Raw genomic sequence first — 24,953 nt, 5'->3', positions numbered from 1 at the left:
TCTCAAACATATATTATAGAAAGATCTTGAAGCTTATCAATTATGAAATAACACATGCACATGTAATATTAATATTATTTCCAAGTAAGTTTAATTGCAGTTAACTTACCTTTCTTTATTTAAAGTTATGGCATTTATCATCTGTTACTATTTATTTCATCTAAATCATTTATGGTCTATTAATTATTTTGAATTATTCCACTTATTTTTTAATCTTTAAAAATAAAATCAATATTAATTAATTCGATTCATAAACTAAAATTTTGAACCTTTCACCTAATATTAATAGTAATTAATAGGTTAAATTTAAGCTTTCAGTGTTTTTGTACTTGCAAAAAAAAAATGTATTTTCATTTTTGTATAATAATTTTTAATAAAATTAAATTTTACATTTAATATACTGTTAGTTTGACGGGGTTAGATAGATGTGTGAAAGACTTTTTAGGACATTTTAGAGTTGTAATTAAATATGTTTTAAGTAAAATCAGAGGGTCAAAACATTAATTAGATAGCTGAAAAGGAAGGTTAAGAATTAAATGAGAAACAAAAGGAGAAAATCCACAAGTTTTTCCTTTTTAAGCCACTTTTTAAAATTAAATAAAACAGATGCAAATTTTAAAGGATGATGGTAATACAGATCATATTATTTGAAAAATAATATTTTTATTCACCATTCGCATTCGCTATGAATTTGATGGAAAACTATAATGCTTCGAGTCCATTTAAAAATTTAGAAAAAATTAAATTTGATTATTGTCGATCGTATCAATTTTAAAATTTTAAGTTCGTTAAATTAGATAATAAACTTTAATCAATTATTGATATCCACAAATTTTATCTACAAAACTAACTAGAAATCTTCCCATACCCATTAATTTTAATGAAATAAAGATTTGTCATTAACCGTTACTTTTTGAAATTAAATAACCAGAAGGAATGTTTGAAGGATAATTGTCCCATACAACTCATATTCTTTGAAAATAACATGTTATTTATTCACACCATTGGCATTGTCCATGAATTCGCTGGAAAACTAAAATGCTTATATAATTTTGGTTGTGAGTCCATTCATTTAAAGAAAAAAAAAATCAAAATGATCATAAATTTTGATCATAAATTAGAATTATGCTAATTCACTTACAATTTTTAATTAAGAAAGTGTAGAAATTTTCATCAACTCAATACTTTTAATAAAATTAAGTTTTGTAAAAAAGAAAAACATTTGATCGATAAATAAATTAATTATTAAATAACTTTATCAAAATTTATAAATTAAAAAAAAAAAAAAGCAGCTATGATTTCTATCTAAATTTTTATCAATTTTATATCGTATAATTTTTTATAGTTCATTAAATACATAAAAGAAAACTTTTGAAAGACTACAAATATTTCTTGAAGTTTAAGAGTATTATGGTAATATTTATTTAAATTTAGGGTCAAATTTGATAAAATTAAAAGTATAAATTGGGTTAANAAAAAAAAAAAAAAAAAAAAAAAAAAAAAAAAAAAGTCTACCATTATATCCATTAAAACATCCTTTGTTCTTTAGAAAAATAAATTAAAATCAAAACCCAAGAAAGTAAAAGAAAATTTTAATTTAAAATTTTGATAATTATTTAATTCAATTAAATCGAATTAGTGGAAGAAAAATAGGGAAAAAATAAATAGAATAAGTGATTTGAAAAATGAAATAGTAGTAGATATATAAATAATAAGGTAATAATAATTTATCGTTGTTAGAATTCTATAACATAAGAAGCTGCCAGACATTCATAAGTAAAGATTCTAAAACAAACTAAATAATATTAACGGGAGTTTAATTTGATTAACGGGAGTTTAATTTTCAAATCTGATGTAAATAATATTATAAGATAAGAGTGGGTATAATAAAACAATTAATGACGGAAGAATGAGCATAATGATTGGGTGAACACCTTAAAAGCACAAAGAAACACTTAACGCAAATGGTTTTGGTGAATTCTAGTATTCCACGCGTTTTGTTATAAGTGGGAGGCGAAGTGTAAGCCTCTCTCCTGGAAACACGTGTATATATAGGTAAACCCTATGGCCTTAAAGCCATGCACTCGACACCAGCTCGAAATATGGATACTCCTTCACTCATTTTAGCACTCTTTTTTGCCCAAATACTTCTCTTCTCCGCTCAGCCTCTCACGGAGGAGGGTCGAGGGAGCTGGCAGCTGCTGCAGAAAAACGTGGGCATATCGTCCATGCACACGCAGTTGCTTTCAAACGACCGCGTCGTCATTTTCGACCGCACCGACTTTGGTGCATCCAATTTGTCTTTGCCCCAAGGAAAATGCCTAAGAGACCCTACAGGCAAAATAAAAGAGGACTGTACGGCCCATTCTATTGAGTACGATGTCATCACCAACACATTACGACCACTCATGGTACAAACTGACGTTTGGTGTTCCTCCGGCGCCGTAATCCCCAATGGCACTCTCGTCCAAACTGGCGGCGACGGTAAAGGCGAACGGCAGATCAGAATGTTGAGCCCCTGTCCCACTTGCGATTGGGAAGAGCGTCCGGGACTATCGGCCCGCCGGTGGTATGCCACTAACCATATTCTACCCGACGGCGGACAAATCATCATCGGCGGCCAGAAACAGTTCAATTACGAATTCTATCCAAAAAGAACAGCAACTGAAACCGTGTTCGATCTTCCTTTCTTGGCGGAGACAAGTGATCCCAAAATCGAAAACAATTTATACCCATATGTATTTCTGCAACCGGATGGAAATTTGTTCATATTTGCCAACAATCGAGCCATTCTATTCGATTACACCAAAAACAGAGTCGTCAAAACATTTCCGACGATTCCCGGCGGCGATCCGAGATGCTACCCTAGTACCGGCTCCGCCGTGATGCTTCCCTTAAATTTGGATACTGAATCCATCGAAGTTGAGGTATTGGTGTGTGGGGGAGCTCCAAAAGGTGCTTTGAAGAAGGCCAAACGCAATAATTTTGTAGCGGCGTTGAACACTTGTGCCAGAATTAAGATTACTGACCCGGATCCGCAGTGGGTCATGGAAACAATGCCGCATCCTTGGGTGATGCCTGATATGTTGTTGCTTCCAAACGGCCAGGTTTTGCTTATTAACGGAGCCTCTGCCGGCACCGCCGGTTGGGAATACGGTCGGGAACCGGTTTTGAACCCTGTTCTGTACCGCCCGAGTATACCGTTGGGTAGGAGATTCACATTCCAAAAGGCGACCACCATTCCCCGAATGTACCACTCGACGGCGATATTACTCCGCGACGGTCGTGTTCTCGTCGGCGGCAGTAATCCGCACGCGCTTTACGAATTCACCGGTGTACTTTTCCCGACAGAGTTAAGCTTAGAAGCATTCTCCCCTTGGTATTTAGACCCCTTATTTTCATATGTACGACCCTCAATCCAAAACCTAGTTTCTCCCACAAATCTCCTCCGTGGGCAAGCATTGAAGGTGCCTTTCGGAGTCCCCGGAAAAGTTGATCGGACAAGGGTGTCGGTGACGATTCTGTCGCCGGCGTTCAACACTCATTCGTTCTCCATGAATCAGAGGCTGTTGGTTCTCTCCGGCAGGAAGTTCAGACGTGGAGGGAATATGACATATGAAGTTGAGGTTACAATTCCGGAATCAGGTAACGTTGCACCGCCCGGATATTACATATTATACCTTGTTCATCGCGATATTCCGAGCGAGGGAATTTGGGTGCACATTCAGTGACTCTAACTTGTCCTCAATTTCGGCCTTTCTCTGTTTCGATTTAATATTTAATATTTAATTTTCGCTATTGTTTTAAGTCTCTCTACCGTTGGAGAAAATTGAAAAAAAAAATATAAATAAGAACTGATTATTGTGTCTCTGTTTGGTTACAATGGTAAAATATGAATGACGCTTATTTCTATTACATCATTATTATAAACCATATATTAATTCAGTTACATTACTATTAAATCATTTTGTACACGTGGCACAAACTGATTTCATTTCATTATAGGGTATGACTCTCGTAGATCATCTCATATTCATGTAAGGAATGATCTTGCATGTGGGTTCATATCACATACAACTCGACCCTAGTAGAATTTGACATGTACAAGGAGTGACTTCGCATGTAAACTCATATTATTAGGATACAATCCTAATAGAATCACGTCGTATATATGTAAGGAGTCACCTCTCATGCAAGCACTAGTACCGCTCTTATCAAATGACAATTGCTAATAGCTTATAAACATAGAAGGGTTAAGATATTGTGGTGTGTGCAACGACCCACATCCACTGCTAGTAGATATTGTCCTCTTTGGGCTTTCCCTTTCAGGCTTCCCTCAAGACTTCAAAAAGCGTCTGCTAGGAGAAGGTTTCCACACCCTTATAAAGGGTGATTTGTTCTCTTCTCCAACTAATACCGAACATCACTAATATATGGAATAAAAAATGTGATCAAAGTGCTCTCCTCTCAATTAAATTATCATTATTCATTAATTTGGTACGTGGATTTTGGGGTACAGTTGGATATTGAGCCTAAACCGACGGTACATCTTTTTCAAATACACGCCGAATTTGGACAAAGAACATATTCTGTCGTGAAGGAAGTGCTGAAACAGTTGGCATATGCTTTGCATTTTTTTTACAAAAGAAACAGATAACTGGACCAGGCCCATCAATATTCTTTAGACATTCAATTCTATCTGGGTTGATAAAAGATAATTGGGCCAAGCCCATCAATATTCTTTTGGACATTCAATATTGGGTTGATAAGAGATAATTGGGCCAACCCGTTCTTTTCACATTCTATTTTATTTTGGTTGGGAAGGATAATTGGGCCATATTTGGGTTTGGTAAGAGAAAATTGTGTCAGGCCTATCAATTGATTTTTTTTGGACATTATATTCTATTTGGGTTGATAAAAAATAATAGAGCCTCGTTATTTGGACATTCTATTCTATTTGAGTTGGTAAGAGATAACTGGGCCAGGCCCATTAATGTTCTTTGGGCATACTATTCTATTTGGGTTGGTAAAAGATAACTGGGCCAGGCCCATCATTCTTTGACATTCTATTATATTTCGATTGGCAAAAAATAACTGGGCCAGACCCATCAATATTTTTTGAATCCATTAATATTTTTTTTTGGACATTCTATTCTATTTCGATTGGTAACAGATAACTGGGCCAGGCCCATTAATGTTGTCTGTACTTTCTATTGTATTTGGGTTGGTCAGATATAACTGGGCCAGGCTCATTAATATTTTTTTGGACATTATTTTCTATTTGGATTGGTAAGAGATAACTGGGCCAGGCCCATTAATATTTTTGTTGGACATACTATTTTATTTGGGTTGGTAAAAGATAACTGGGCCAGGCCCATCATTGTTTGGACATTCTATTCTATTTCGATTGGTAACAGATAACTGGGCCAGGCCTATCAATATTTTTTGAACCCATTAATATTTTTTTTGGACATTTTATTCTATTTCGATTGGTAACATATAACTCGGCCAGACCCATTAATGTTATCTGGACTTTCTATTGTATTTGGGTTGGTAGGAGATAACTGGGCCAGGCCCATTAATGTTTTTTTTGGACATTATATTCTATTTCAATTAGCAGGAGATAACTGGGCCAGGCCCATCAATGTTTTTTTTGGTAATTCTATCGTTGGTAAGATATAAATTGGGTCAAACCCATTAATTTAATTTGGACATTGTATTCTATTTGGGTTGGTAAGAGATAACTGGGCCAGACCCATCAATATTTTTTGAACCTATTAATATTTTTGTTGGACATTTTATTTTATTTCTATTGGTAACAGATAACTGGGCTAGACCCATTAATGTTGTCTGGACTTTCTATTATATTTGGGTTGGTAGCAGATAATTGGGCCAGGCCCATTAATGTTTTTTTTGGACATTATATTTTATTTCACTTGGCAAGAGATAACTGGGCCAGGCCCATCAATGTTTTTGGACATTTTATCTTATTTGGGTTGGTAAGATATAAATTGGGTCAAGCCATCAATTTAATTTGGACATTCTATTTTATTTGGGTTGGAGGATAACTGAGCCAGGCCCATTAATATTTTTTTTGGACATATTATTCTATGTGGGTTGGTAAAAGATAACTGGGCCAGGCCCATCATCCTTTGGACATTCTATTATATTTCGGTTGGCAAGAGATAACTGGGCCAGGCCCATCAATATTTTTTGAACCCATTTTTGCACATTCTATTATATTTCGATTGGTTACAGATAACTGGGCCAGGTCCATTAATGTTCTCTGGACTTTCTATTGTATTTGGCTTGGTCAGAGATAACTGGACCAGGCCCATTAATGTTTTTTTTTGGTATTATATTTTATTTCACTTGGCAGGAGATAACTGGGCCAGGCACATTAATGTTCTTTGGACATTTTATCTTATTTGGGTTGGTAAGATATAAATTGGGTCAAGCCCATCAATTTAATTTGGACATTCTATTCTATTTGGGTTGGTAAGAGATAACTGGGTCAGGCCCATTAATGTTTTTTTTGGACATACTATTTATTTGGGTTGGTAAAAGATAACTGGGCCAGGCCCATCATTCTTTGACATTCTATTATATTTCGGTTGATAAGAGATAACTGGGCCAGGCCCATCAATATTTTTTGAACCCATTAATATTTGTTTTTGCCCATTCTATTCTATTTCGATTGGTTACAGATTATTGGGCCAGGCCCATTAATATTTTTTGAACCTATTAATATTTTTTTGACATTCTATTCTATTTCGATTGGTTACAGATAATTGGGCCAGGCCCATTAATGTTCTCTAGACTTTGTATTGTATTTGGGTTGGTCATCTAACTGTGCTAGGCCCATTAATGTTCTCTAGACTTTCTATTTTATTTGGGTATTCTATTCTATTTCGATTGGTTACAGATAATTGGGCCAGGCCCATTAATGTTCTCTAGACTTTGTATTGTATTTGGGTTGGTCATCTAACTGTGCTAGGCCCATTAATGTTCTCTAGACTTTCTATTTTATTTGGGTATTCTATTCTATTTCGATTGGTTACAGATAATTGGGCCAGGCCCATTAATGTTCTCTAGACTTTGTATTGTATTTGGGTTGGTCATCTAACTGTGCTAGGCCCATTAATGTTCTCTAGACTTTCTATTTTATTTGGGTTGGTCAGAGATGACTGGGCCAGGCCCAAAAATGTTCTCTTAACATTATTTATTTGGGTTGGCAAGAGATAACTGGGCCAGGCCATCTATGTTCTTTTCATTCTATTTATATATTTGGGTTGGTAAGATTACTGGGCCTAGCAAGTAATTATTTTACAAATTTATTGTGTATACGTGATGTGAGAATATATTTAGAAGGGTAGAAATTGAGAAAACGCTGCATTTAATAAACTGAAAGAAAAACAGTGGCCATTACCTTCTTCATTACCTTCTTCGGGAGGCCATTACCTTCTTCGGGAGTCCCCAATCATTTTTTATCGCAGGGGTTTACGCCATTACCTTCTTCGGGAGTCCCCAATGGCCATTACCTTCTTCGGGTTCTTCGGGAGTCCCCAATCATTTTTTATCGCAGGGGTTTAGGCCATTACCTTCTTCGGGAGTCCCCAATGGCCATTACCTTCTTCGGGAGTCCCCAATCATTTTTGATCGCAGGGGTTGGGAGTCCCCAATCATTTTTGATCGCAGGGGTTTAGGCGAAGAGGAAGAAGCAATGATTGCAGGGGTTAAGGCGAAGAGGAAGAAGCAGCGATGTTGAAGTTCCTGTCTAAAGTGAAGGTCGAATTCAATGCCTTAGATCCACGCTTAGCATCTTGCATGGAGTTCTTAGCGCAGTGTAATGCTCGCAAGGCCAAGGAGTCGAACCCCGCTTGCCAATTGATCGTCAAGCGCCGAACCGATGACCACCCGCCCCAGATCGCCGTCACTTTTGTCAACGGAGTCGAAGAGGTTTTTGACGCTACATCTACTCCTGCTCAAACAATCAGGAATACGATTCTTGAAAAGGGCCAACTCCTTGAGACCGAGCAAATGTTCCGAGAAGCTGGGGAAACTTGGCCAGTTATCATTCCCGATGAAGAGCTCAATCAACCCGCCCCCAGTATCAAGGTTCGTCTTCTTCTCCTCCCTTTATGTGAGCGTTTCTCGGTCCTCTTTTGGTTGAGTTTTCATTTTGGGCACTACATGTGGCATTTTGTCGAACAACATATGCACACGAAGAGCTTCACGAACTTCCTTCTTTTGGAGTGGAATTTTTGCAACTGTGAAATTTGTATTTGCAATCTTACTTCGTTGTTCTCGTATATATACATTCTCTTCATATACTTTGTTGTCATTGCATCTCAAGCTAATGTAAGAGTACCCAGTGCTTCTATCTTATTTAGCAAGAATTATAGTTTGAAATTGACTGGTAGGGGTTTGTTACGCCGTGCTCGTGCTTTCACAAATATCGGAAAACTACAATTTGCCTGCATTTACTAGGAAATTGGTTTAAACGATCTGTTACCAATAGTGTGTATCCAAAGATCTTAGAAAGTTTCGAGAACATTGATAAGGACAGGAAACACTATTCTCAAAGCCAACCATACTCCCCTTTCATTCATTGTTATGGTAGTATGGTAAACATGGCAATGGCAATGGACACAAGCCAGTGACCATTCTACCATCTCTAGCAAAGCATATAACAGCTTCGTTCAGAAAATAGTCGTAGAAACGTTAAAACACCTCATCTCATATGGTTCGCAGTTCACAGTTTTCATAGATTTCAATACAGCCACCAACCATCCAAGCTATTAACTAATGTAGGGAGCATCAAGCATTCGTATCAAACCCGCGTCTCATCTTATTCCAACGATCTTCTCATCGAACACAGCATTTCGGTCAGACATCCTGTCTAGCATAATCTTAACGATTGAGACTATCTAAGGCTCACACTCGATGATTCACATTGAAGAACGAAGACTCTATTACTGCCTGAAAAATGATACCTCGTAGTTAGCTGATTCCCGCTTCCTTAGTTAATAAGTTCATAAATCATCTCAGTGCAAGAGCTTCCTTAGTTTTCAGATTCCTATGTTTCCCCCAAATAAAGAAATGCATACTTCGAAGTGCCGTGTTCCGACACCCTAAAGTGGCGCCTGTAGTGGCAAAACGAGTCGGACGGTGCATCATTCCATTTGGACGAACAAATCACTTGCGTCTTCCAATCGAAGAACACCAATTTGCTTGAAAATTACTTGAAAATTATAAATCAAGAAAAGTAGTCCCGATTCAAACAGCTGGCCACATCTAGAAAAACAAAATGGAGAAAAACATTTTGAATCGTAATGACCGTGAGATATCTTCCTACCGAGCAAAGAATGAGCCACCAGGATTCAATTAACAATAAAGAGAGCTCAGATGAAGAAAACTTGCGAACAATTGAATTTGAACTTCAACTGAGCAACATATTTCAGGTATGTGAAGTGATAAGGAAACAAAGAACAATACAATATGATACAAATTATAAAAAGAAAGGGAAGGAAGGAGTTAGAGTAGTCTGAGGCGTAAACCTGACGCCGATAAACGAGAGTATCATCATCTCTGGAGAAATGCTAGGCTGAGTGCACTATCAACGACTTGAGTCGATGGCTTTTTCATCGGAGATCAGACGACTCGACGGAAGAGTTTCACTGATCCACCGGCGAGTCTGGTTTCTTCCATTATTCTTTTCGTTTTCAATTACCGGTAAACCAGAGACGATGCACGTCGTGGCATCGCGTAACGCCTTTGGATTCTGCGTGTCACTGTAACGAGGGAAGGAAACGGTGACATAAAATGTAAAATAATATTTATATAATTTGGTATTAGAATAATAATTATAATTAAATTTACAATTTTAGCCTGGGTACGGAGGCCATTTAACCAAAATTACCCTCCATTAGTTTGAGTTCCATATTTGATCGGTGACTCGGATCGAAGATTCGAGAGCAAATTAGGGTTCTACGATCCAGGCGGGAAAGGCGAACTCATTGGCGCTAGAAGGAGACAAGTCCAAGCATTTCTCTGTCGCGACTGATATCATAATTTGCATCTAATGGCACTTCCTCCTGGCCCTTACTCCGGCACCAGCACCCTCGCTCTGGTATTTACTGTTTCTTTTACCATTAATCATTTGCAGTGATTTTATTTAGCTCGATCCCTGTGATGTCCCGTATCCACTTTGTTCTTTTCAAGCTGGTTAGAATAGGATTTCAATGCATCTAGATTTTTTCGTTCCGAATTCTCCACGAGGTGGTAATTGATGAGAATGGATGGATCTGCGATTCAAAAAAATTTATTTTCTTTCTCGTATTTCTTCATTATGTTGTTTTTATATCCTTTATTGGGAATGAGATGGATCGGTTCATTGGAGATTCTGAATCTTTTTTGGGAATTGATTTCTACAGGTAGCCCGTGCATCAGCATTCACCTTTGGTTTGGTTTACGGAAACATTAAGCTCAAGGTTCTGAAGGTAAATTGGAATCAACTTCTGTTCCAACCGTTGTTGTTTTCGTAAATTTATTGAAATGGTTATTTTTATAGTTGATTGTATGGCGCCTCTGCTAAATCAACTCCATATTTATTAATAATGACTATTTTCACTCCTTAATGGACATGAACTCAACATTTAAACTAGATATCATGTAACCTGTTTCTCTAATGGTTTCAACTTGTTTTCTTTTGGAGACAAGATTTCTTCACTGCCTTATTTTCATGGGCATTTCTAATTAAGGAAGAAGTCTCGTTGGAAACTTAAAGTTCAAATCTTGTACCTGTTTATTGGCTCAACTCCGACCCAAAAGTTTTCTGAAAGAAAATTGGCTGTATGTGTCCATAGGCATTTAGTTGTAAGACATTTTTTGTTGATGAGTTTCTTCTGGTTACGTCATCTTCAGTTCCATGCCGTATAATTTGTTTTTTTACAGCATGTAAGCACATGAAACATAGACCGTCTTATATATCTTGATCAGTTAATTGTATAGAATATGAATTTGATTGTCTAATAACGTGTCTTTTGGCTATATTTTTGTGCATTTGCCAGGCAAAGGCCAAGTCACGCGCGAAAGCTGAAGCCAAGGCCCATCATTGATGAACACTTTTCCTGATGTAGCTTATAGCGATGGAAGAGATGGAAATTACCGCATAGGGAGAGACTCCGATCATTGGTTGGAGAATGTGATTTTTGGCTTGATAATTAATTAGATTCAGTTTTTTTTTTCTTTTTTCTTTTCCTTCACTGCTGAAACAAAAGAAAAGTTCTCTGTTTAAACGGGGTTGGTATTGCTGCAAATACTCTATGGTGTATGCTTAGTTTTTCAGTTCCGATTGGCAATTCTGCCTGTGAGAAGAATGTTCTTGAAATAAAGGTGACACCATACTGATAAATAAGACTCGTTTGAAATTTCTTTTCTAGCACAGTACCACCTCTAACCTCACTTTTGAGTTGAAGCTTTATGATTGGTATTGATCTCTATCTTGTGGTTCAGTTTATAGGGTCGTGTTGTAAGAAATATGAGCAAAAACTCTAGAATATATTATCTTACTGTAAAATCTCTAGACAACGGAAATATGCAAATGAAAGACAGGCAACAAAGATAAGGCTCCATCATGAACCTCGCATACCCAGATTGATGGTTCGTGGGTATACCTTCAGAAGGCGCAGCATGGCTAACTTGTTGAAGTTTTTTCTTTTGTTCTACTGAATTCAGAAAGAGTACAATTTTGCAGGAACTGAATCTACTTCAACTACAGCTCCCAGCAATCAAGACGAAAGCTTCATGCTAACACTCGGCCTTCTTCGAGCTTGTGACAGTAATTATACTAAACTCGATTCTCGCCTACCGAAGAAGAAGAATCGGCCTTCATGACTGGTTAAGGAAAACTGAGTCTTAACCTCGGCCACCTTCTGGCATGGAGCAATTGATGCCTTGCATCATAGCACTGTTGAGAAGCTTCATTCCCTCTTCGCTCATTTGCTTAACTTCTGAGGGCGACAAGATTCTGATGCACCGTACACAGCTCACAAATTCCCTGCAGACATCATCCCAGGGAATCCAGCAAAAGATGACAACTATAATACTAAGATGACTTGTTGAATTCAGGAGCTGCTATTTCTCAACTCTTCAGGCTAAAGATATTTAAACAAACAAGAATCGGACTTATAGCGAGAAGAAAACTTACTCCCATGGATCATCGCCAATAAGCAAGACGTCATTCTCATAATCGACATAAACCAGTTTCCATCCTGAGCCTCTCGGGTCATTAAGCAGCCCTTCAAGTCCAAACATGCATTCGATAGCGGAGCACAGTTCGTCGTAGTTCTTAAAACTAGTGACATCAATAGACCTCCCAACAGATCCTGCCTTCTGGACCTGTCATTTTGAGAGTAGGGAAACAAGAGCACAGTAACAATTTTGAGATCAATTTTCATTGTGACAGCATAAATAAGACAGCCTTGTTCATGGTAATGTAAATGCAATCCCATCAGACTAAGAACATCATGTCAGTTACCATAACTAGTAGAAAAACCACAGATACCTACCTTGGTGTAAGTTCTCATGGGCGGTACGACTTGATTCCAGGAGCCGTTATGCAGAAGACTGCCCTCATCAAAATCCACATTGCAAGAGGAAGTACCACCTGAATTATCATGGAAGTCTTGCCTGGAGAAAGCCTGAGAATCTCCAAGACTAGCAGCAGAGGTAATCTGAGACTGAACATCTTGGCTTGAGCTGAAGTTTCCAACCAAGCAATCTGAAGGATGTGGGAAGTCAGCATCTTTCAATGCGCAATAATCATCAAGAATAGTACTCGAAACAGCAGGATCAACCAAAGTATTTCCACCATTACTGATTTCAAGGTTAGAACAGCTATATATCCCACTTTGGTTGTTGCTCTCGTCTGAAACGGCTCTCATAACATTTGCATTACCCATACAATTCAGGTTAGAAGAGAATCTTATATTATTAAGAGGATCCCACATGTCTTGCCCAGTTGAGGGTAAGGGAAAATTAAGAGCCTCAGGGAAGACTGTTGAGGATTCTTGCAATGCCAACATGGAAAGGTTCCCGGGTGATCTCATTACTCCAGGAAGAGGCAGACAGGATGGGTTAATCAAACATCCATCACCATCCAGCGTAAATTCAGGCTGAGGCATGTCAATTGGTTGTGGGTGTTGGATTAGTGATTCAAGCTGAGGCTGCAACGGCCATGACTGCATGGGGATCTGATTCTGGTTCATAAATGAAAGCTGGTTCACAAGGGTCTGCATATTCACTTCTTTAGCACTGAGTTTTCCCCCCACACAATCTCCGACCGGGGGCAATGTATTGGACTGATTGGTTGAAACATCATCAGCTCCAGTTGGAGGTTCACTTTCAGTAGCCGCTGAAGTGTGCACTTTTCCTGGTAAACTTTCTTTTGGTGATGAATTTGGGTTTATGGGATCAGGATTTTGATTCCCGGGAGATGCAGTTTCTGTCGGAATAGGCTGCTTCATTTTAGAATTGGTTTCTGGCTGCATGTCCTTCATGTCCTGTATCTTCACTAAATTGTTAGCTGAATCCTGGTGTAAGGTGGCTCCGTGAAGGCTAACGAGTTGAGGCCTCAGTAGCATCTTCATCAGTGGTTCAGAGCATAGATTTGGCGCAGCATATGAAAGATCCCCTCGTATATTTTCAGGAACACGAAGCATTGGTCTCTTCACCAGACTTTCCCAATCAGTTTCTCCTGCTAAAGTGAAACATTCCCATTTTTATGGTCTTTTAGAGTACACTGAAAGTCACAGAAAGGGATAATCTTACCCAAAAATCCGCCGTGTAATGGACGTTTAAGACCCGAAGTCAGAGAAGGAAAAATGAAGAGACTTTCTGGAGTTTCTATTTCCCATGAACTAACCCTGTTTTGCTTGTCGCAGCACCCTGGCTCATCCCATTCCACTTGAAGATTTCGCCACTTGGAACCTGGCCACCTAAGTGGATCTAAATCGCTAATCCCAACAATTGTACCCATATATCTGCGCAACAAATAGCTTTAGAATCCAATTATATGAACATCCCAAATCATTTATTGGGACAAAATCAAACCCGTCATAAGCTCACCGGCGTTTTCCCGACTCCTCTGTTTCAAACATCATCCCGAACCTCATACCCGCAGAAAGCTGAGTTCCGAATACACATTTCCGATATTTGGCTAAGGGAATAACAAACTCTGAAGGACATGCCCTGTGGGGAAAAAGAAACACATGTAAAGTTGGAAAAATCTAAACTTGAGGCTCTTGAAAGTTAATGGAACCTGGGATTGTAAAAGATTGTGAATGGACTGCGATTAGCAGCGGCATGAGCTGCAGCAGCAAGAACTCCTATATGCATACTGTCGGCGGATAGCACCGATGATGGCAATGTTGTTTGTTGCCGGTTAGCACGCCTCACTCCAATCAGCAACTGGGACTTTTCATCCCTACATGATTGTCACATTAGACAAATTATTCAAACTTCATAGCATTGACACACAAAAAAGTGGCAAAAACGCTACCTTACCTTATGAAAAGAACAGAATCGCCTGCTCTAAGCCTCTTTGCTCCAACAAATAGACTCCACCCAGTTGTGAGAAGGTGTCGCTTCGGCTGCCCTATAAAAAAACAAGGCATACCCCCATCAGGAAAACAACTTAAGGGGTAGATTATCATATCCAACCATACTCACCGCGATAGATGTGGCGAAAAGTCCAGGTATTGTCATGCAAGTCTCGAACAACGAGCTCCTGAGTTGGTGGTTGCATTGTGTAATCCTGTTTCAAGATCAACCATAGAGGCTATGAATGGTAACAGCAGAGAAGAAATGACATGAACTTGAAACCTTACCAATGGCGGAAAAAGCTTTTCAGCAGCCCTGCGTGGCACTGAGAACCCACCATGTGTGCTGGTATCACTGGCAGTCAATGTTTTGCAGAAGAATTCATTTGGGTGTTTACTCGGCCGTAGTCCAAAGTCCGGAACAAGGAAGACATCTTTTTCCTGATCCATGGCCAAATTTGAACGTGAAAAGAGATGCTATTATGAACTGTTCACAAATTCAAAGCTATTGGCTTACAGAGTTCACCGGTTGAAGGCTCATTTGAGCGTAGATTTCATCTGAATCTTTATCAGCCTAAAACATTAATGAAGAGAAAAGCAGAGGATTCTTCAGAACAAATATTTTCCATTGGATGATCCAAATTCCAATATGAACAAAAGCACGTACATGTAAGGTAACACTTTGAACTTGGCACATCAACTGAGAGGGAAGATTAGGATAATTTGGAATCTGTGAGGTTGCTGTTCTCTTGGTAGAAACCGCCACCTGTTCGCAAAAAAAAAAAAATAATAATAATAAAACCATCAAGAAACCCCCTTTCCTGTATTATCATCAATGCAACAATTGGCACCTGTTCACTATGTCCCTGAGGAAAGTAATAAACAAGACTCCCCACATGGGGCAAGGAAACAAGCGGACCAGCACACGCGTGCCAGAGCTCGGAGTTAATAGCCTTCCGGGCCCCTGAAATCCAAAGAAACGCACATTTAAGCAATACCCATTTGAAAAAAGAAAAAAAAAAAAACATATTGCCAGAATTGAAACAAACCTGTTTGATCTTGCATTTGTTTCAGCAACTTCATCTCGTCGAGAAGGTTAGTCTGAGGGGTGTTGTTAACCAAACCCATTGGTGTCTTGAGCTTGTCTTCCACAGAGCTCATGGCGTGTCCTTCTCTTGATCACGAGGCAATTTCAGGTCCTCGTCCAAGAAAGGTCGAGGAGGACTAAGAGAGTGATACCATGAGTCAAAAAGGGAAGAAGGGCATGAGAATCCAAGACGAATGAACAAAAACTGGAAATGAAAGGGATCTGATAGCATCAAAAGCAGGGGAATCGAAGAAGCATATGATGAAGTGGGTGTGGTTGTCTTTACGTTGAATAGACACCGAGCTTTGGATCAACCACTTCCCTCCACCCTTCCTACTCACACCTCACCTTAAGCCTTGCTGCTTCCGGCATTTCCCTTTCGGAATCTCTATCTCTCTCTCTCCTCTCAAAACTGGAAAGAGTGTGCATGCTCTTATCCTGCGCTCGCGTCCGTATAACCCCATTTCTTTGCAGCTTTAAACTGTTATAGAGAACCAAAATTAAAGGGTGTCAACAGAAAGTAGGAAAAATAATAGTAAACAATTGGAGGAAAAGCAGAGAAAGGCTATGAGAACACGAAAACAGTACACAAAGAAGGACTGTGAGTGAGAGAGAGAGAGAGAGAGAGAGAGAGAGAGAGAGAGATTGTCTTTTCGGAGAAGAGCGAGAATGGGATTGGTGGAAAGGAAGAGTGTCAACCGGCGCATTTTAGCACCGATTATTTCAAATAGCCATTGGATTTTCGTCTTCCTCCATTCCCCCTTTTCTTTTTTTATTACATTAATTATTATTCTTGTAAGATAATATAAATATATTTTCATTTCGTTGTTATTTCTGTAAAAGAAAAAAATACTTCACTTTTTACTTTTAAATTGGTTAAACTAGTATAAAGTTTTACTTTTTGGATCAATTTTCATATAAATAACTTTTAAATTGTAAGAAACTCAATATTATTGATTGATTTATTAACATTTTTAAAAAATAAATATGTTTTTATTACGTCACAAAGTTAATTTTGACCGTCTATACAAAAATTAGGAGATCAATGAGGGTAAATGTGTAATTTAACCTTATTATAAAGAATAAAGGGAATGGAAGGGAATGAGAACGGCGGGTTTGATTTGGCGGTGGGTTGCGGCAATAATATCAAGTTTGCGCTCATCGCGCGTGCGATTCGCGGCAAATTAACAGGAGGTGTAGGAAGGGGGTGGGGTATGTGAATGTTCTGTTCCCTTGCTGCCTTTTACCCATTATGGGACGCCTCTTATTCTTTTATTTCTATACTCATCATTTTTTACTTAATTAATTTTAAATACATTCAAATTTTCTTCGCCCCAATTATAATGTTAGAACGTAATAAAAGAAAATAATCTTTTATATTCATGAATAATGATGAGCCAAATCCACTTGCAACTTACAACAAAATGGGATGAGGATTTACTTTATGGGTATATAATATGGTCAAAGGCTAATGAATTGAATAAATAAAGGAAATGGGTTCGAGTTTGGCATGCACATAAGTAATCAATATTTCTGCTAAATTTTTCTTCTTCTAGTTTCTAAAAGAACCAACATATATCTACAAAGATTACGAAATATAAATAAAATAATAATTCTGGTATATATATTTCTTTTTAACGCTTACTTTTCATAGACAAATAAGTAATAATGTTACCACACTCTTGTATTATATTGTTTGCACTCTTAAGACAAATAGTACAAAGTAATAATTTCTTAAATTTCATATTTTTAAGCATTTGAATAAATAAATAAATAAATAAATAAATCTTGTACTCCACACAATTTATTTCTAAAAATAAAAGGAGTCTTAATTAAATGTCCACCTACTTTGGTTGGGTAAAGTGTATTATAAGGCGAGCTTGTAATATTTATTTATGTTTACACAACATAATTAGATTAGAAGCAATAATTAAGAAATTTTCATCGAAATTTTACAAAGAAGTCCAACATTATCTTATACACACAACTTGACATTATAATATTAAACAAAGCAACTAGCATATGTTAAAAAAATGAAATAAAAATCGTTATTTCCAAAACGGCGTCGAGGGCACGTGATTGTCATGCACGGAACCCTCCCCTGTTTTATTTATTTATTCATTTATTTATTATTTAATATAAATTACGGTAAACAAGGTGAGGCTCACGCGTGGGCCCCATTGAACATTGTCAGACTCATTCGATCCCATCTTCCACGTAAAGTTCACTTTTTTGACCGTCTCCCAAAATAAATAAATAATTAATTATTTTGCAGGAAACGAAAAATCTGCATCATCAACCAACCAATTAAGTGAAGAATACCTTGGAGTGTTCCAAATATATATATAATGTATTTATTTATTTATTTCTATTTATGTAAACAAAAATAAAAAGAATTAATTAATGAGGAATTCCTCCTTATATATACGGCTAATAAATGAATGGGATTATTATTAGTGATTGGGATTAGAAATAGAATGATTTTTTAAATAAAAATAAAATAATAATATAATATAATATAATATAATGGGAGAGAGAGACAGAGAAAGGGGTCCAGAAGCAGAGAAGAGGAAAGGAGGCGTGGTATGAGGGGAACATGAAGCAGTGAAATGTGTAGGGTTTCCAGGGGACAATCTCCTCTCTTTTTTGCTCATCAAAACACACCTCCATTTTGTCTCTAACCCTCCCCTTTCCTTTTTATTTATTATTTTTTTTTTTAATTAAAATACATTTATTTATTTATTTATTTACCGCTGGGCCGCCCTTCAAGGCCTTCATCTATATTCCTCCTCTCTATTTTGGGCCGGTTTCCTAACCCACCCTCAAGCCCATTAATTCCGGCCCTTTATGTTCTTATTTAGGCCCAATTTTTTTATTTTTTATTTTTTACCTTCTCGCGCGCTCTTTCTTCTCCGGCGCTGCGGATTCTTCCTCTACTCCTTGTTGCGGTCGTCGTTTCAATGGAAGGGCTCAAGGTGTCGGATGCCGATTTGGTTATATATCTTCACCCAGCCAAAAGTAACAAGGTTTCGCAAGCGATTCTTCGCGAGCTCGGCGCTATGCTTCTAAAGTAACTCGAACTTCTTTTACGCTTTCAACAATTCTCGTCTCTAATTGCCTGCAATCACAATCTTTTCCAGTTACTGATACTGTTGCTTTGTTGATGTATTTATTATTTTTCTTTGTGCATCTTGATTGGGGATGCTATCTTTTAATGGCAGAATTTGACTAGTACAACCTTCAATTTCGCCGCAATTTAACTTAGTTTTTTCCTGCATTTTTATCAACTGCCGTTTTTTTCTTTGCTGGCTTGCTATTCTGTATTGAAGAAAGAAACACCTGGTTGTGCTGTTGTTTGTGAACTCAGAATGTAAGTTTTTGTGACTTCCATGATTAGGGAATAGAGATGTTCTTCATTTAATTTGGACACAAAGGCGCAAAAGTTGGACTTCTAGTGATTGTCATTGCTGCTTCTTTTGCTTCATTCAATCAGCATTCAATTTCATTTATGTGGTACATATATGTGAACTTGTATTGAACTGACTTTGTTTAAACTGTACTCCGCGTGTAGATTTGATGAAAAATTTGAGGGCGTGCTACTGGCTTATGAGGCCAAAATTATTGATAAAAGTGCGAAGATTCTATCTGGAGTGCACCCTTACTTTGCCGTGACAATAAAGGCAAAGCTATTACTTTTCTCTCCAAAACCAAACATGCTTTTAGGTTGGTTTTCTATGATTCTCACGGTATTGCCATTAGGAAAAACAACACATCTAGAGTTTAAGTTGTCCATGCTTTTCTGATAGTTTGGTTATCACTTCAGAGGGAAAGGTGGTGAAGCTTAAGCAAGAATCAATCCATGTTATTGTCTTGGGTTTTGCTTCTGCTGTAATAACCGATGAAGACATTCGCAGCGAATTCAAGCATATAACAGTATGTTTTGTGCATTGTACTTGAGAATTCATACCTTTCCCTTTGTTGTACATATGAGAAGGAAGTTCTTGATATCCTGTTCTGATTGTATTATGCATTGATTTTGACATAGAGACATGGAGAAGAAATGCTTGTCAGTAGAGCTAACAAGCACCATGTAATAAAGGTTGGGACAATGATACGGTTTTTGGTGAAGAGGTTAGATTTTTTTTCCCTTTAATCACGTTTATTCTGTATCATTGAAGTGGAAAGTTATTCTTGGAGTTTTCATTCAATTAATTGGGGCCGGAACATCAACCTCATATTTATTGATGTTTCCTGATTCTTGTTGTTCTGCTTCAGTGATCTTAATATCTTGATGTTATAAGAAGTGACTTAATTCATCCTTTACAGTTTTGATGAGGGAATACTGCACATCTCTGGATCTCTTGTTCCATCTCACACAGGGAGCATTCATCGGTTGGAGAAGAACTCAGTTGAAGGCTTAGCAACTAATAAGTGAGATAATACTACATTCTGTGAGGTTTAAGCTATAATCCCCAAATCTATTATTTTAATTTTTTTCGCCAAATTCTGTAGGAGCAAAAGGAAGATGAGAGAAGACGAGGCCACGGATATAAATGCACTTATCTTGAACGATGACCATCAGTCAAAAACGAAGAAGCAAAAAACTGCCAGATTATCTTGAAGAATGCTAATTCTCATATAACATAGATCGTCTACATATCAGGTAACTTTTCCTACTCCCTCAGTAGGATGGCTAATTTCTTGCTGTCACTCAATTCATGCCTAAAATCTTCATTACCCAAAAAATTTGCTTGAAAGTAAACTTGAATTCAATTGTTTTCCTAGTGTAAGAAATGCTTGGGAGAAGCACCTTGCGCTTGGGAATATCACCTCAACTTTGATAATGACTTAACTTTATATATCAGGGTGTGGACAAATGCAGCTACCCATTTTTGCAACTGTTAAGAAGAGATAGCCCAAATGCATATATTATGAGGTTAGGGCCAATATACATGGTTAGTGAATTATGCTTTACAGCCCAATCTGGAAGGTGATGACAGATATCAGCATCCTAGACTTCACTGAATATTGTCTGAGATTTGGACATTATATTTCTAATTTCATTCAAAATCACTTGCCTAAACACAAGACCACACCATTGTTTTATCCATGATTGAGATATTGTCTGCTTTAGTCAGTTATGTATTGTCGTCAGTCTCATGATTTTTAAAACGCGTCTACTAGGGTGAGATTTCTACACTCTTATAAAGAATAATTTGTTTTACTCTCTAACAGATGTGAAATATGATTTGCTGTTTGCAAGTACATTCCATTTGCATCCATTATATCTCTAACCTCCATCATGGGTTCCATTTTTTTTTAGAAGCTGCAAATAATTTATCATTTATAAGGTATGGGGTGTTCTGTCCAAAACAACGGGCCGCAGAATGATTCGTAATAGAAGAGAGCTGATTGTTACTCACATTTTTGAAGTTGAAGGTTGTAATCTTTGTACTCCTCGTGTTCTGGGGATAGAAAAGCCCCGGTTTTTCAAATAGGTGAACCGGGTCTACACGATCTAACTCCCATGTGAATATGTGATCCATGGTTTTTTGTTTAATCAGATAAGTCCAAACGCAGCAATATGACAGTTTTATTGTTTTCTTTGGGCGACAATGGCGGATTTGTAACATGGTATGAACTATGAAGTGGGAAGTACAAAACCGTTCAATCCAATCAAAACTAGAGTTTAAAAAAATGGTGTCTTTTTGTGTTTGCCTCGTTTCATGATAAATTTGACCGTCTGTTAACTTGGAATCTGTGTTCGGTTTAGCTCTCAGAATTTGACCATCTTCTCTGTTCTGACATCTCCCTCTCTCTCTTTCTTCATGTCAAGTAGGGATTTTGAAGATCTTCAAAAGATATGATTAAATTTCAATTTCAGATATGATTATGAAAAAACATCATCTCTTTGTCAGAACACAACTCTTGCACGTTCTCGGACTTCATTTCTTTCTCTTGTTTGGAACCTGCAAACTGAGCTTGCCAAATCAAAGCCCTCTGCCATTCATCTTCCAATATTAAATCACTTCTTCATTCAATGCTCATAACACAAGTAGTAATAAAATTAATCTCAAACGACTTGGAAAGCTTAATGATTGAAAGGGGCCTTAGAAGACCAAGTCTTATTCAAAGATATTCTAAGGGTCGGCTCTGGAAATCTAATGGTTGGTGAATTTGAATGCGATGTTCAACTGACTGGCTTGCTGGCATCTATTTGGGTCTCTAATTATGAGGTTGAATAAGCTCCAACGACCCAAATCTAATCTAAAGGGCAGCCTTACTAATCATTATCAATCATTTGGCGCCCTTTCAAAAGCTCCAATGATTTGTTTGCAGAAATAATCATGGATTTTGACCTCCTTCATCCAGAAAAACCCAGATGAAGTTATGTAATTTGACAATCTTGTTAATAAAAACTCCATAAAGAAGGCGATAATTTAGATTGATTATGGTTTAAAGGAGCCAAGTTCGATGTTTGATTCAGAAGACAAATGGCAGAAAGGGAGAGAGCGGCGGGGCAGCAAAAAGAGATGGCAGATGAGGAGTTATGCTATAACAGCTAGCAATGCGGCTACATAACGTGCTACATATTGTTTTTAATTCCAACTTTGGGTGTTTAAATTTCATGGTTGCTGGTTGTCGTATTATGTGGAAGAACAAGTCTTTTAGATTTGAGTAGAGACACACACACACACACACACTAAGGATGATGGATGATTGAAAGAAATGGGGCGGCGGAGGATTCTGGAAGGCTTTGAAATAGGGAAGCATGCATGGATGTTATGGGCGGTCTGTGCAAGTACGGATTCCTTGGAAATGACCAATTCGCAATTTGGCGGATGAGGTGACAGATAAACGTATTTTTATTTTCATCGAATGCTTTGTATCTATAGTGGTGTGGATAAACAGATGATTCCATGAAGGGTTTATGATATAAAATGAGGAGAATAATGGAAGATAAATAAAGGGTAATCTAATGGCACCGCCCAAATGATGGGGCGGGGGGGGAGGGGGGTCTGAAAAGCAGAGGGTAAAGGGTTTAGGAGGGTAGGTGGGTGGGCGTATGGGTGTATGGGGGGAGGGGGGAGGGGCGTGCGTTGACATGATTATATGGGAAAAAACTAAAAGGAAGGCAGCAATGAGTTTAGAGTTTTAATGGTTAAACACCACATTAAAGGAAAAAAGGGAGTTGGTGTTGGTGATGTATGCGTTAGAGGGTTCATAAAAGTGGATTCTTTGTTGGAACAACAAAAGAAAGAAATATTATGTACGTCTCAGTGCTACTCTATCTGTACTGTTTTCTAGCTTTTGGCTGCATGGTGGTGACTTTTCGACGTGGCCTTTTTGTTTATTTACACTCTTCTACGCTCTCTTTTTCTTCCTTCAAAGCTCACATTTTCAACCTCCAATATAGATATCATCCAACTTTCCACTCAAAACCTTTGCCATTTGACTCAGCATAAACAATATCTTTTTTTTCTTCCCTTTTTTTTAACTCAAACCTTTTGGTTTTTCGAACCCCGTTTGTTCCACTTGTGTCATTTTTGCTACTTATATATCTATGATCTTCATCTGAATTATCCAACATGAGACTACTTCTTTTGATAATTTTCAACAAAATTGCTCGTAGATTTGCTAAGTAGCTTGTCATGTTTGGTTAGTGTCGTGTAGATGATGGAGCAAAGCGTGGAAAGTATAATGCGTGGTGGGCAGTCGAATATGGAAATAAAACGAGAAAGCTATGTAAAATAAGAAACATATTTACAATGCAATAACTACGTAATTATGAGTCAAATAAACTATGAATTCTGAGGCAGTTAACCAACTGCTGAAGTTGTTTATGTACGGCAGGCACCCAAATTAGGTAAAAATTAAAAATTAAAAATAATATACAATAAAAGAAAAGACCCCCACGTAAATGGAAGCAGAACGACGGAGTTTTGATATATTTATTTAAAGAAATAGTTTTGTGCCAACTCAGCTACGGGAATATTAGAGTGTGAAAGTATTAATTAATTGGAATTAATAAGTAATGTAGCGTCCGGATATTTATTAAGAAAATTAATTTATTTAATTATGGATATGGGTAGTGGATGAAAAAAGGTTGATGAGATTCCTTTACGACAACAACCAAATGTACTCTCTTCTCCAACTTCCAACAAAAGCTTGTAACTACGTACAACCAAACGACGTGTCGGATTATATTTTTTAAACAAAAGTAGCAGTAAAATAGAAATAAAGTTTCTATGTTTTTTTATTTTATTTTATTTTTTGTTTGGTAATAATTTAGTCACGGTCGAATAAATCTTAAAGTACACAACACATGATGACGTAATATTTTGTACCTTAATTGCATCAATTTCTCTCTTTTTTTTTTTTTTTTCTTTTAATAGCCCAAACCCATTACAACATATAAAAAATTTTAAATGAAATGTTTTCCTACTCTTAAAAGAAATGTTTCGTTTCACTTTTGAATCAATATAAAATCTCATTTTAAATGAATTATTTGAAGAATTGATTCCCGAAATAATTAAAAGAATTGAAAGTAAATTACAAAACATGGAATTATTAATATTGGATGCGAGAAATGTGGATTAGGGTGGGAGCTCAATAATTAAAACATTACTATTCCTTAAATGTTGCAAATATTCTCGAAAATCTTCATCTCAGCATCAATGTCTTAATAAAAACAGAGATAAAGATCACAAAATTTGTTATATATGAATTTTCATATAACTCCAACCGAACAACTTTGAAAATAATAATATTGAGAGTAGAAAATAATGGTTTTTTTTTTGGATTCTTGAAAATCTTAGCGGGTGGGATTTAATTTATATGCTTTTATTTAATGGGGGATGAACCGTGGGAATGGCTTGGGTTACTGAACATGGGTGTGGGGCCATTGCCCTTTGCAAGGACTTCTGGACCTGTATTGACCTTGTTATTTTCAAAAGCTATATGTGGGGGAGAAAAGTGGAAATTGTTGAAATGGATGGGGGCAAAATGGGGATTAAGGAAGAAAAGTTTTGGGTTGAAAAGGACAGAGGAGATGGGGCATAGGCGCACATGGGGATTGTCAGAAATTAGGAGAATGCTAAATTATTTATTCCCTTTTTGACCAATAAAATATTTCTATTTTGTTTATTTGGAAAAATAATTAAAAATAAAAATAAAAATTAAAAGAGGGCATCTTCCATGGACTCGAACCCAAGCGAAACCCAACCACTTTAGTATGAATCAATTTCTATAAGCAATTCAAA

General features: G+C 37.2%; 5 protein-coding genes across 7 annotated transcripts; 4 read left to right on the top strand and 1 right to left on the bottom strand.

The window, feature by feature from the left end:
* Positions 1–2,078: 2,078 nt before the first annotated feature.
* On the top strand, positions 2,079–3,731 carry LOC111797365 (aldehyde oxidase GLOX-like). Its single transcript, XM_023680353.1, has one exon. The coding sequence runs from the start codon at positions 2,079–2,081 to the stop codon at positions 3,729–3,731; it is 1,653 nt and encodes a 550-aa protein (XP_023536121.1).
* Positions 3,732–7,620: 3,889 nt separating this feature from the next.
* Positions 7,621–11,440, top strand: LOC111797318. Its single transcript, XM_023680297.1, has 5 exons — positions 7,621–7,667; positions 7,736–8,118; positions 9,933–10,132; positions 10,437–10,502; positions 11,073–11,440. Exons 2-3 carry the CDS (start codon positions 7,762–7,764, stop codon positions 9,948–9,950), a joined length of 375 nt encoding a protein of 124 aa, XP_023536065.1. The 5' UTR covers positions 7,621–7,667; positions 7,736–7,761; the 3' UTR covers positions 9,951–10,132; positions 10,437–10,502; positions 11,073–11,440.
* Positions 9,936–11,440, top strand: LOC111797320. Its single transcript, XM_023680298.1, has 3 exons — positions 9,936–10,132; positions 10,437–10,502; positions 11,073–11,440. The coding sequence occupies exons 1-3, from the start codon at positions 10,085–10,087 to the stop codon at positions 11,118–11,120; spliced, it is 162 nt and encodes a 53-aa protein (XP_023536066.1). The 5' UTR covers positions 9,936–10,084; the 3' UTR covers positions 11,121–11,440.
* Positions 11,441–11,536: 96 nt separating this feature from the next.
* LOC111797317 (auxin response factor 5-like) lies at positions 11,537–16,299 on the bottom strand. 2 transcript variants are annotated; one of them, XM_023680295.1, is made up of 14 exons: positions 16,039–16,299; positions 15,653–15,827; positions 15,455–15,567; positions 15,271–15,369; positions 15,121–15,177; positions 14,892–15,044; positions 14,734–14,818; positions 14,569–14,659; positions 14,324–14,488; positions 14,131–14,253; positions 13,834–14,045; positions 12,573–13,762; positions 12,212–12,402; positions 11,537–12,061 (listed from the first exon to the last, which is right to left on the bottom strand). In XM_023680295.1, the coding sequence occupies exons 2-14, from the start codon at positions 15,762–15,764 to the stop codon at positions 11,920–11,922; spliced, it is 2,733 nt and encodes a 910-aa protein (XP_023536063.1). In that variant the 5' UTR covers positions 15,765–15,827; positions 16,039–16,299; the 3' UTR covers positions 11,537–11,919. The 2 variants fall into 2 exon arrangements, with proteins under 2 accessions (XP_023536063.1, XP_023536064.1); XM_023680296.1 differs by having other exon boundaries at positions 12,573–13,759; positions 15,653–16,299.
* Positions 16,300–18,575: 2,276 nt separating this feature from the next.
* Positions 18,576–21,354, top strand: LOC111796686. Of its 2 annotated transcripts, XR_002815395.1 has the most exons (8): positions 18,576–18,760; positions 19,262–19,413; positions 19,514–19,623; positions 19,736–19,821; positions 20,017–20,121; positions 20,203–20,353; positions 20,556–20,626; positions 21,014–21,354. XR_002815395.1 is itself a non-coding variant. In XM_023679416.1 (7 exons), exons 1-6 carry the CDS (start codon positions 18,651–18,653, stop codon positions 20,309–20,311), a joined length of 672 nt encoding a protein of 223 aa, XP_023535184.1. In that variant the 5' UTR covers positions 18,576–18,650; the 3' UTR covers positions 20,312–20,353; positions 20,556–21,354. The 2 variants fall into 2 exon arrangements, 1 of the variants encoding a protein (XP_023535184.1); XM_023679416.1 differs by having other exon boundaries at positions 20,556–21,354.
* Positions 21,355–24,953: the final 3,599 nt, after the last annotated feature.

Source organism: Cucurbita pepo, chromosome LG06 (assembly GCF_002806865.2).
Source record: "Cucurbita pepo subsp. pepo cultivar mu-cu-16 chromosome LG06, ASM280686v2, whole genome shotgun sequence".
In the NCBI taxonomy this organism is placed as follows: Eukaryota; Viridiplantae; Streptophyta; class Magnoliopsida; order Cucurbitales; family Cucurbitaceae; genus Cucurbita; species Cucurbita pepo.
The sequence above is the reverse complement of the archived record's forward strand: the minus strand, read 5'-3'. Positions and strand labels throughout refer to the sequence as shown.

Bases quoted from the DNA above. Each gene is read 5' to 3' on its own strand.
- LOC111797365 (XM_023680353.1), top strand. From the start codon at position 2,079: ATGCACTCGACACCAGCTCGAAATATGGATACTCCTTCACTCATTTTA.
- LOC111797318 (XM_023680297.1), top strand. From the start codon at position 7,762: ATGTTGAAGTTCCTGTCTAAAGTGAAGGTCGAATTCAATGCCTTAGAT.
- LOC111797320 (XM_023680298.1), top strand. From the start codon at position 10,085: ATGGCACTTCCTCCTGGCCCTTACTCCGGCACCAGCACCCTCGCTCTG. The intron at 10,133-10,436 runs GTATTTACTGTT...TGATTTCTACAG, and splicing joins GCACCAGCACCCTCGCTCTG to GTAGCCCGTGCATCAGCATT. The intron at 10,503-11,072 runs GTAAATTGGAAT...TGCATTTGCCAG, and splicing joins TTAAGCTCAAGGTTCTGAAG to GCAAAGGCCAAGTCACGCGC.
- LOC111797317 (XM_023680295.1), bottom strand. From the start codon at position 15,764: ATGAGCTCTGTGGAAGACAAGCTCAAGACACCAATGGGTTTGGTTAAC. The intron at 15,568-15,652 runs GTTTGTTTCAAT...TTTGGATTTCAG, and splicing joins ACAAATGCAAGATCAAACAG to GGGCCCGGAAGGCTATTAAC. The intron at 14,660-14,733 runs GTGAGTATGGTT...GTTTTTTTATAG, and splicing joins TTTTCGCCACATCTATCGCG to GGCAGCCGAAGCGACACCTT.
- LOC111796686 (XM_023679416.1), top strand. From the start codon at position 18,651: ATGGAAGGGCTCAAGGTGTCGGATGCCGATTTGGTTATATATCTTCAC. The intron at 19,414-19,513 runs GTTGGTTTTCTA...TTATCACTTCAG, and splicing joins AAAACCAAACATGCTTTTAG to AGGGAAAGGTGGTGAAGCTT. The intron at 19,822-20,016 runs GTTAGATTTTTT...CATCCTTTACAG, and splicing joins ATACGGTTTTTGGTGAAGAG to TTTTGATGAGGGAATACTGC.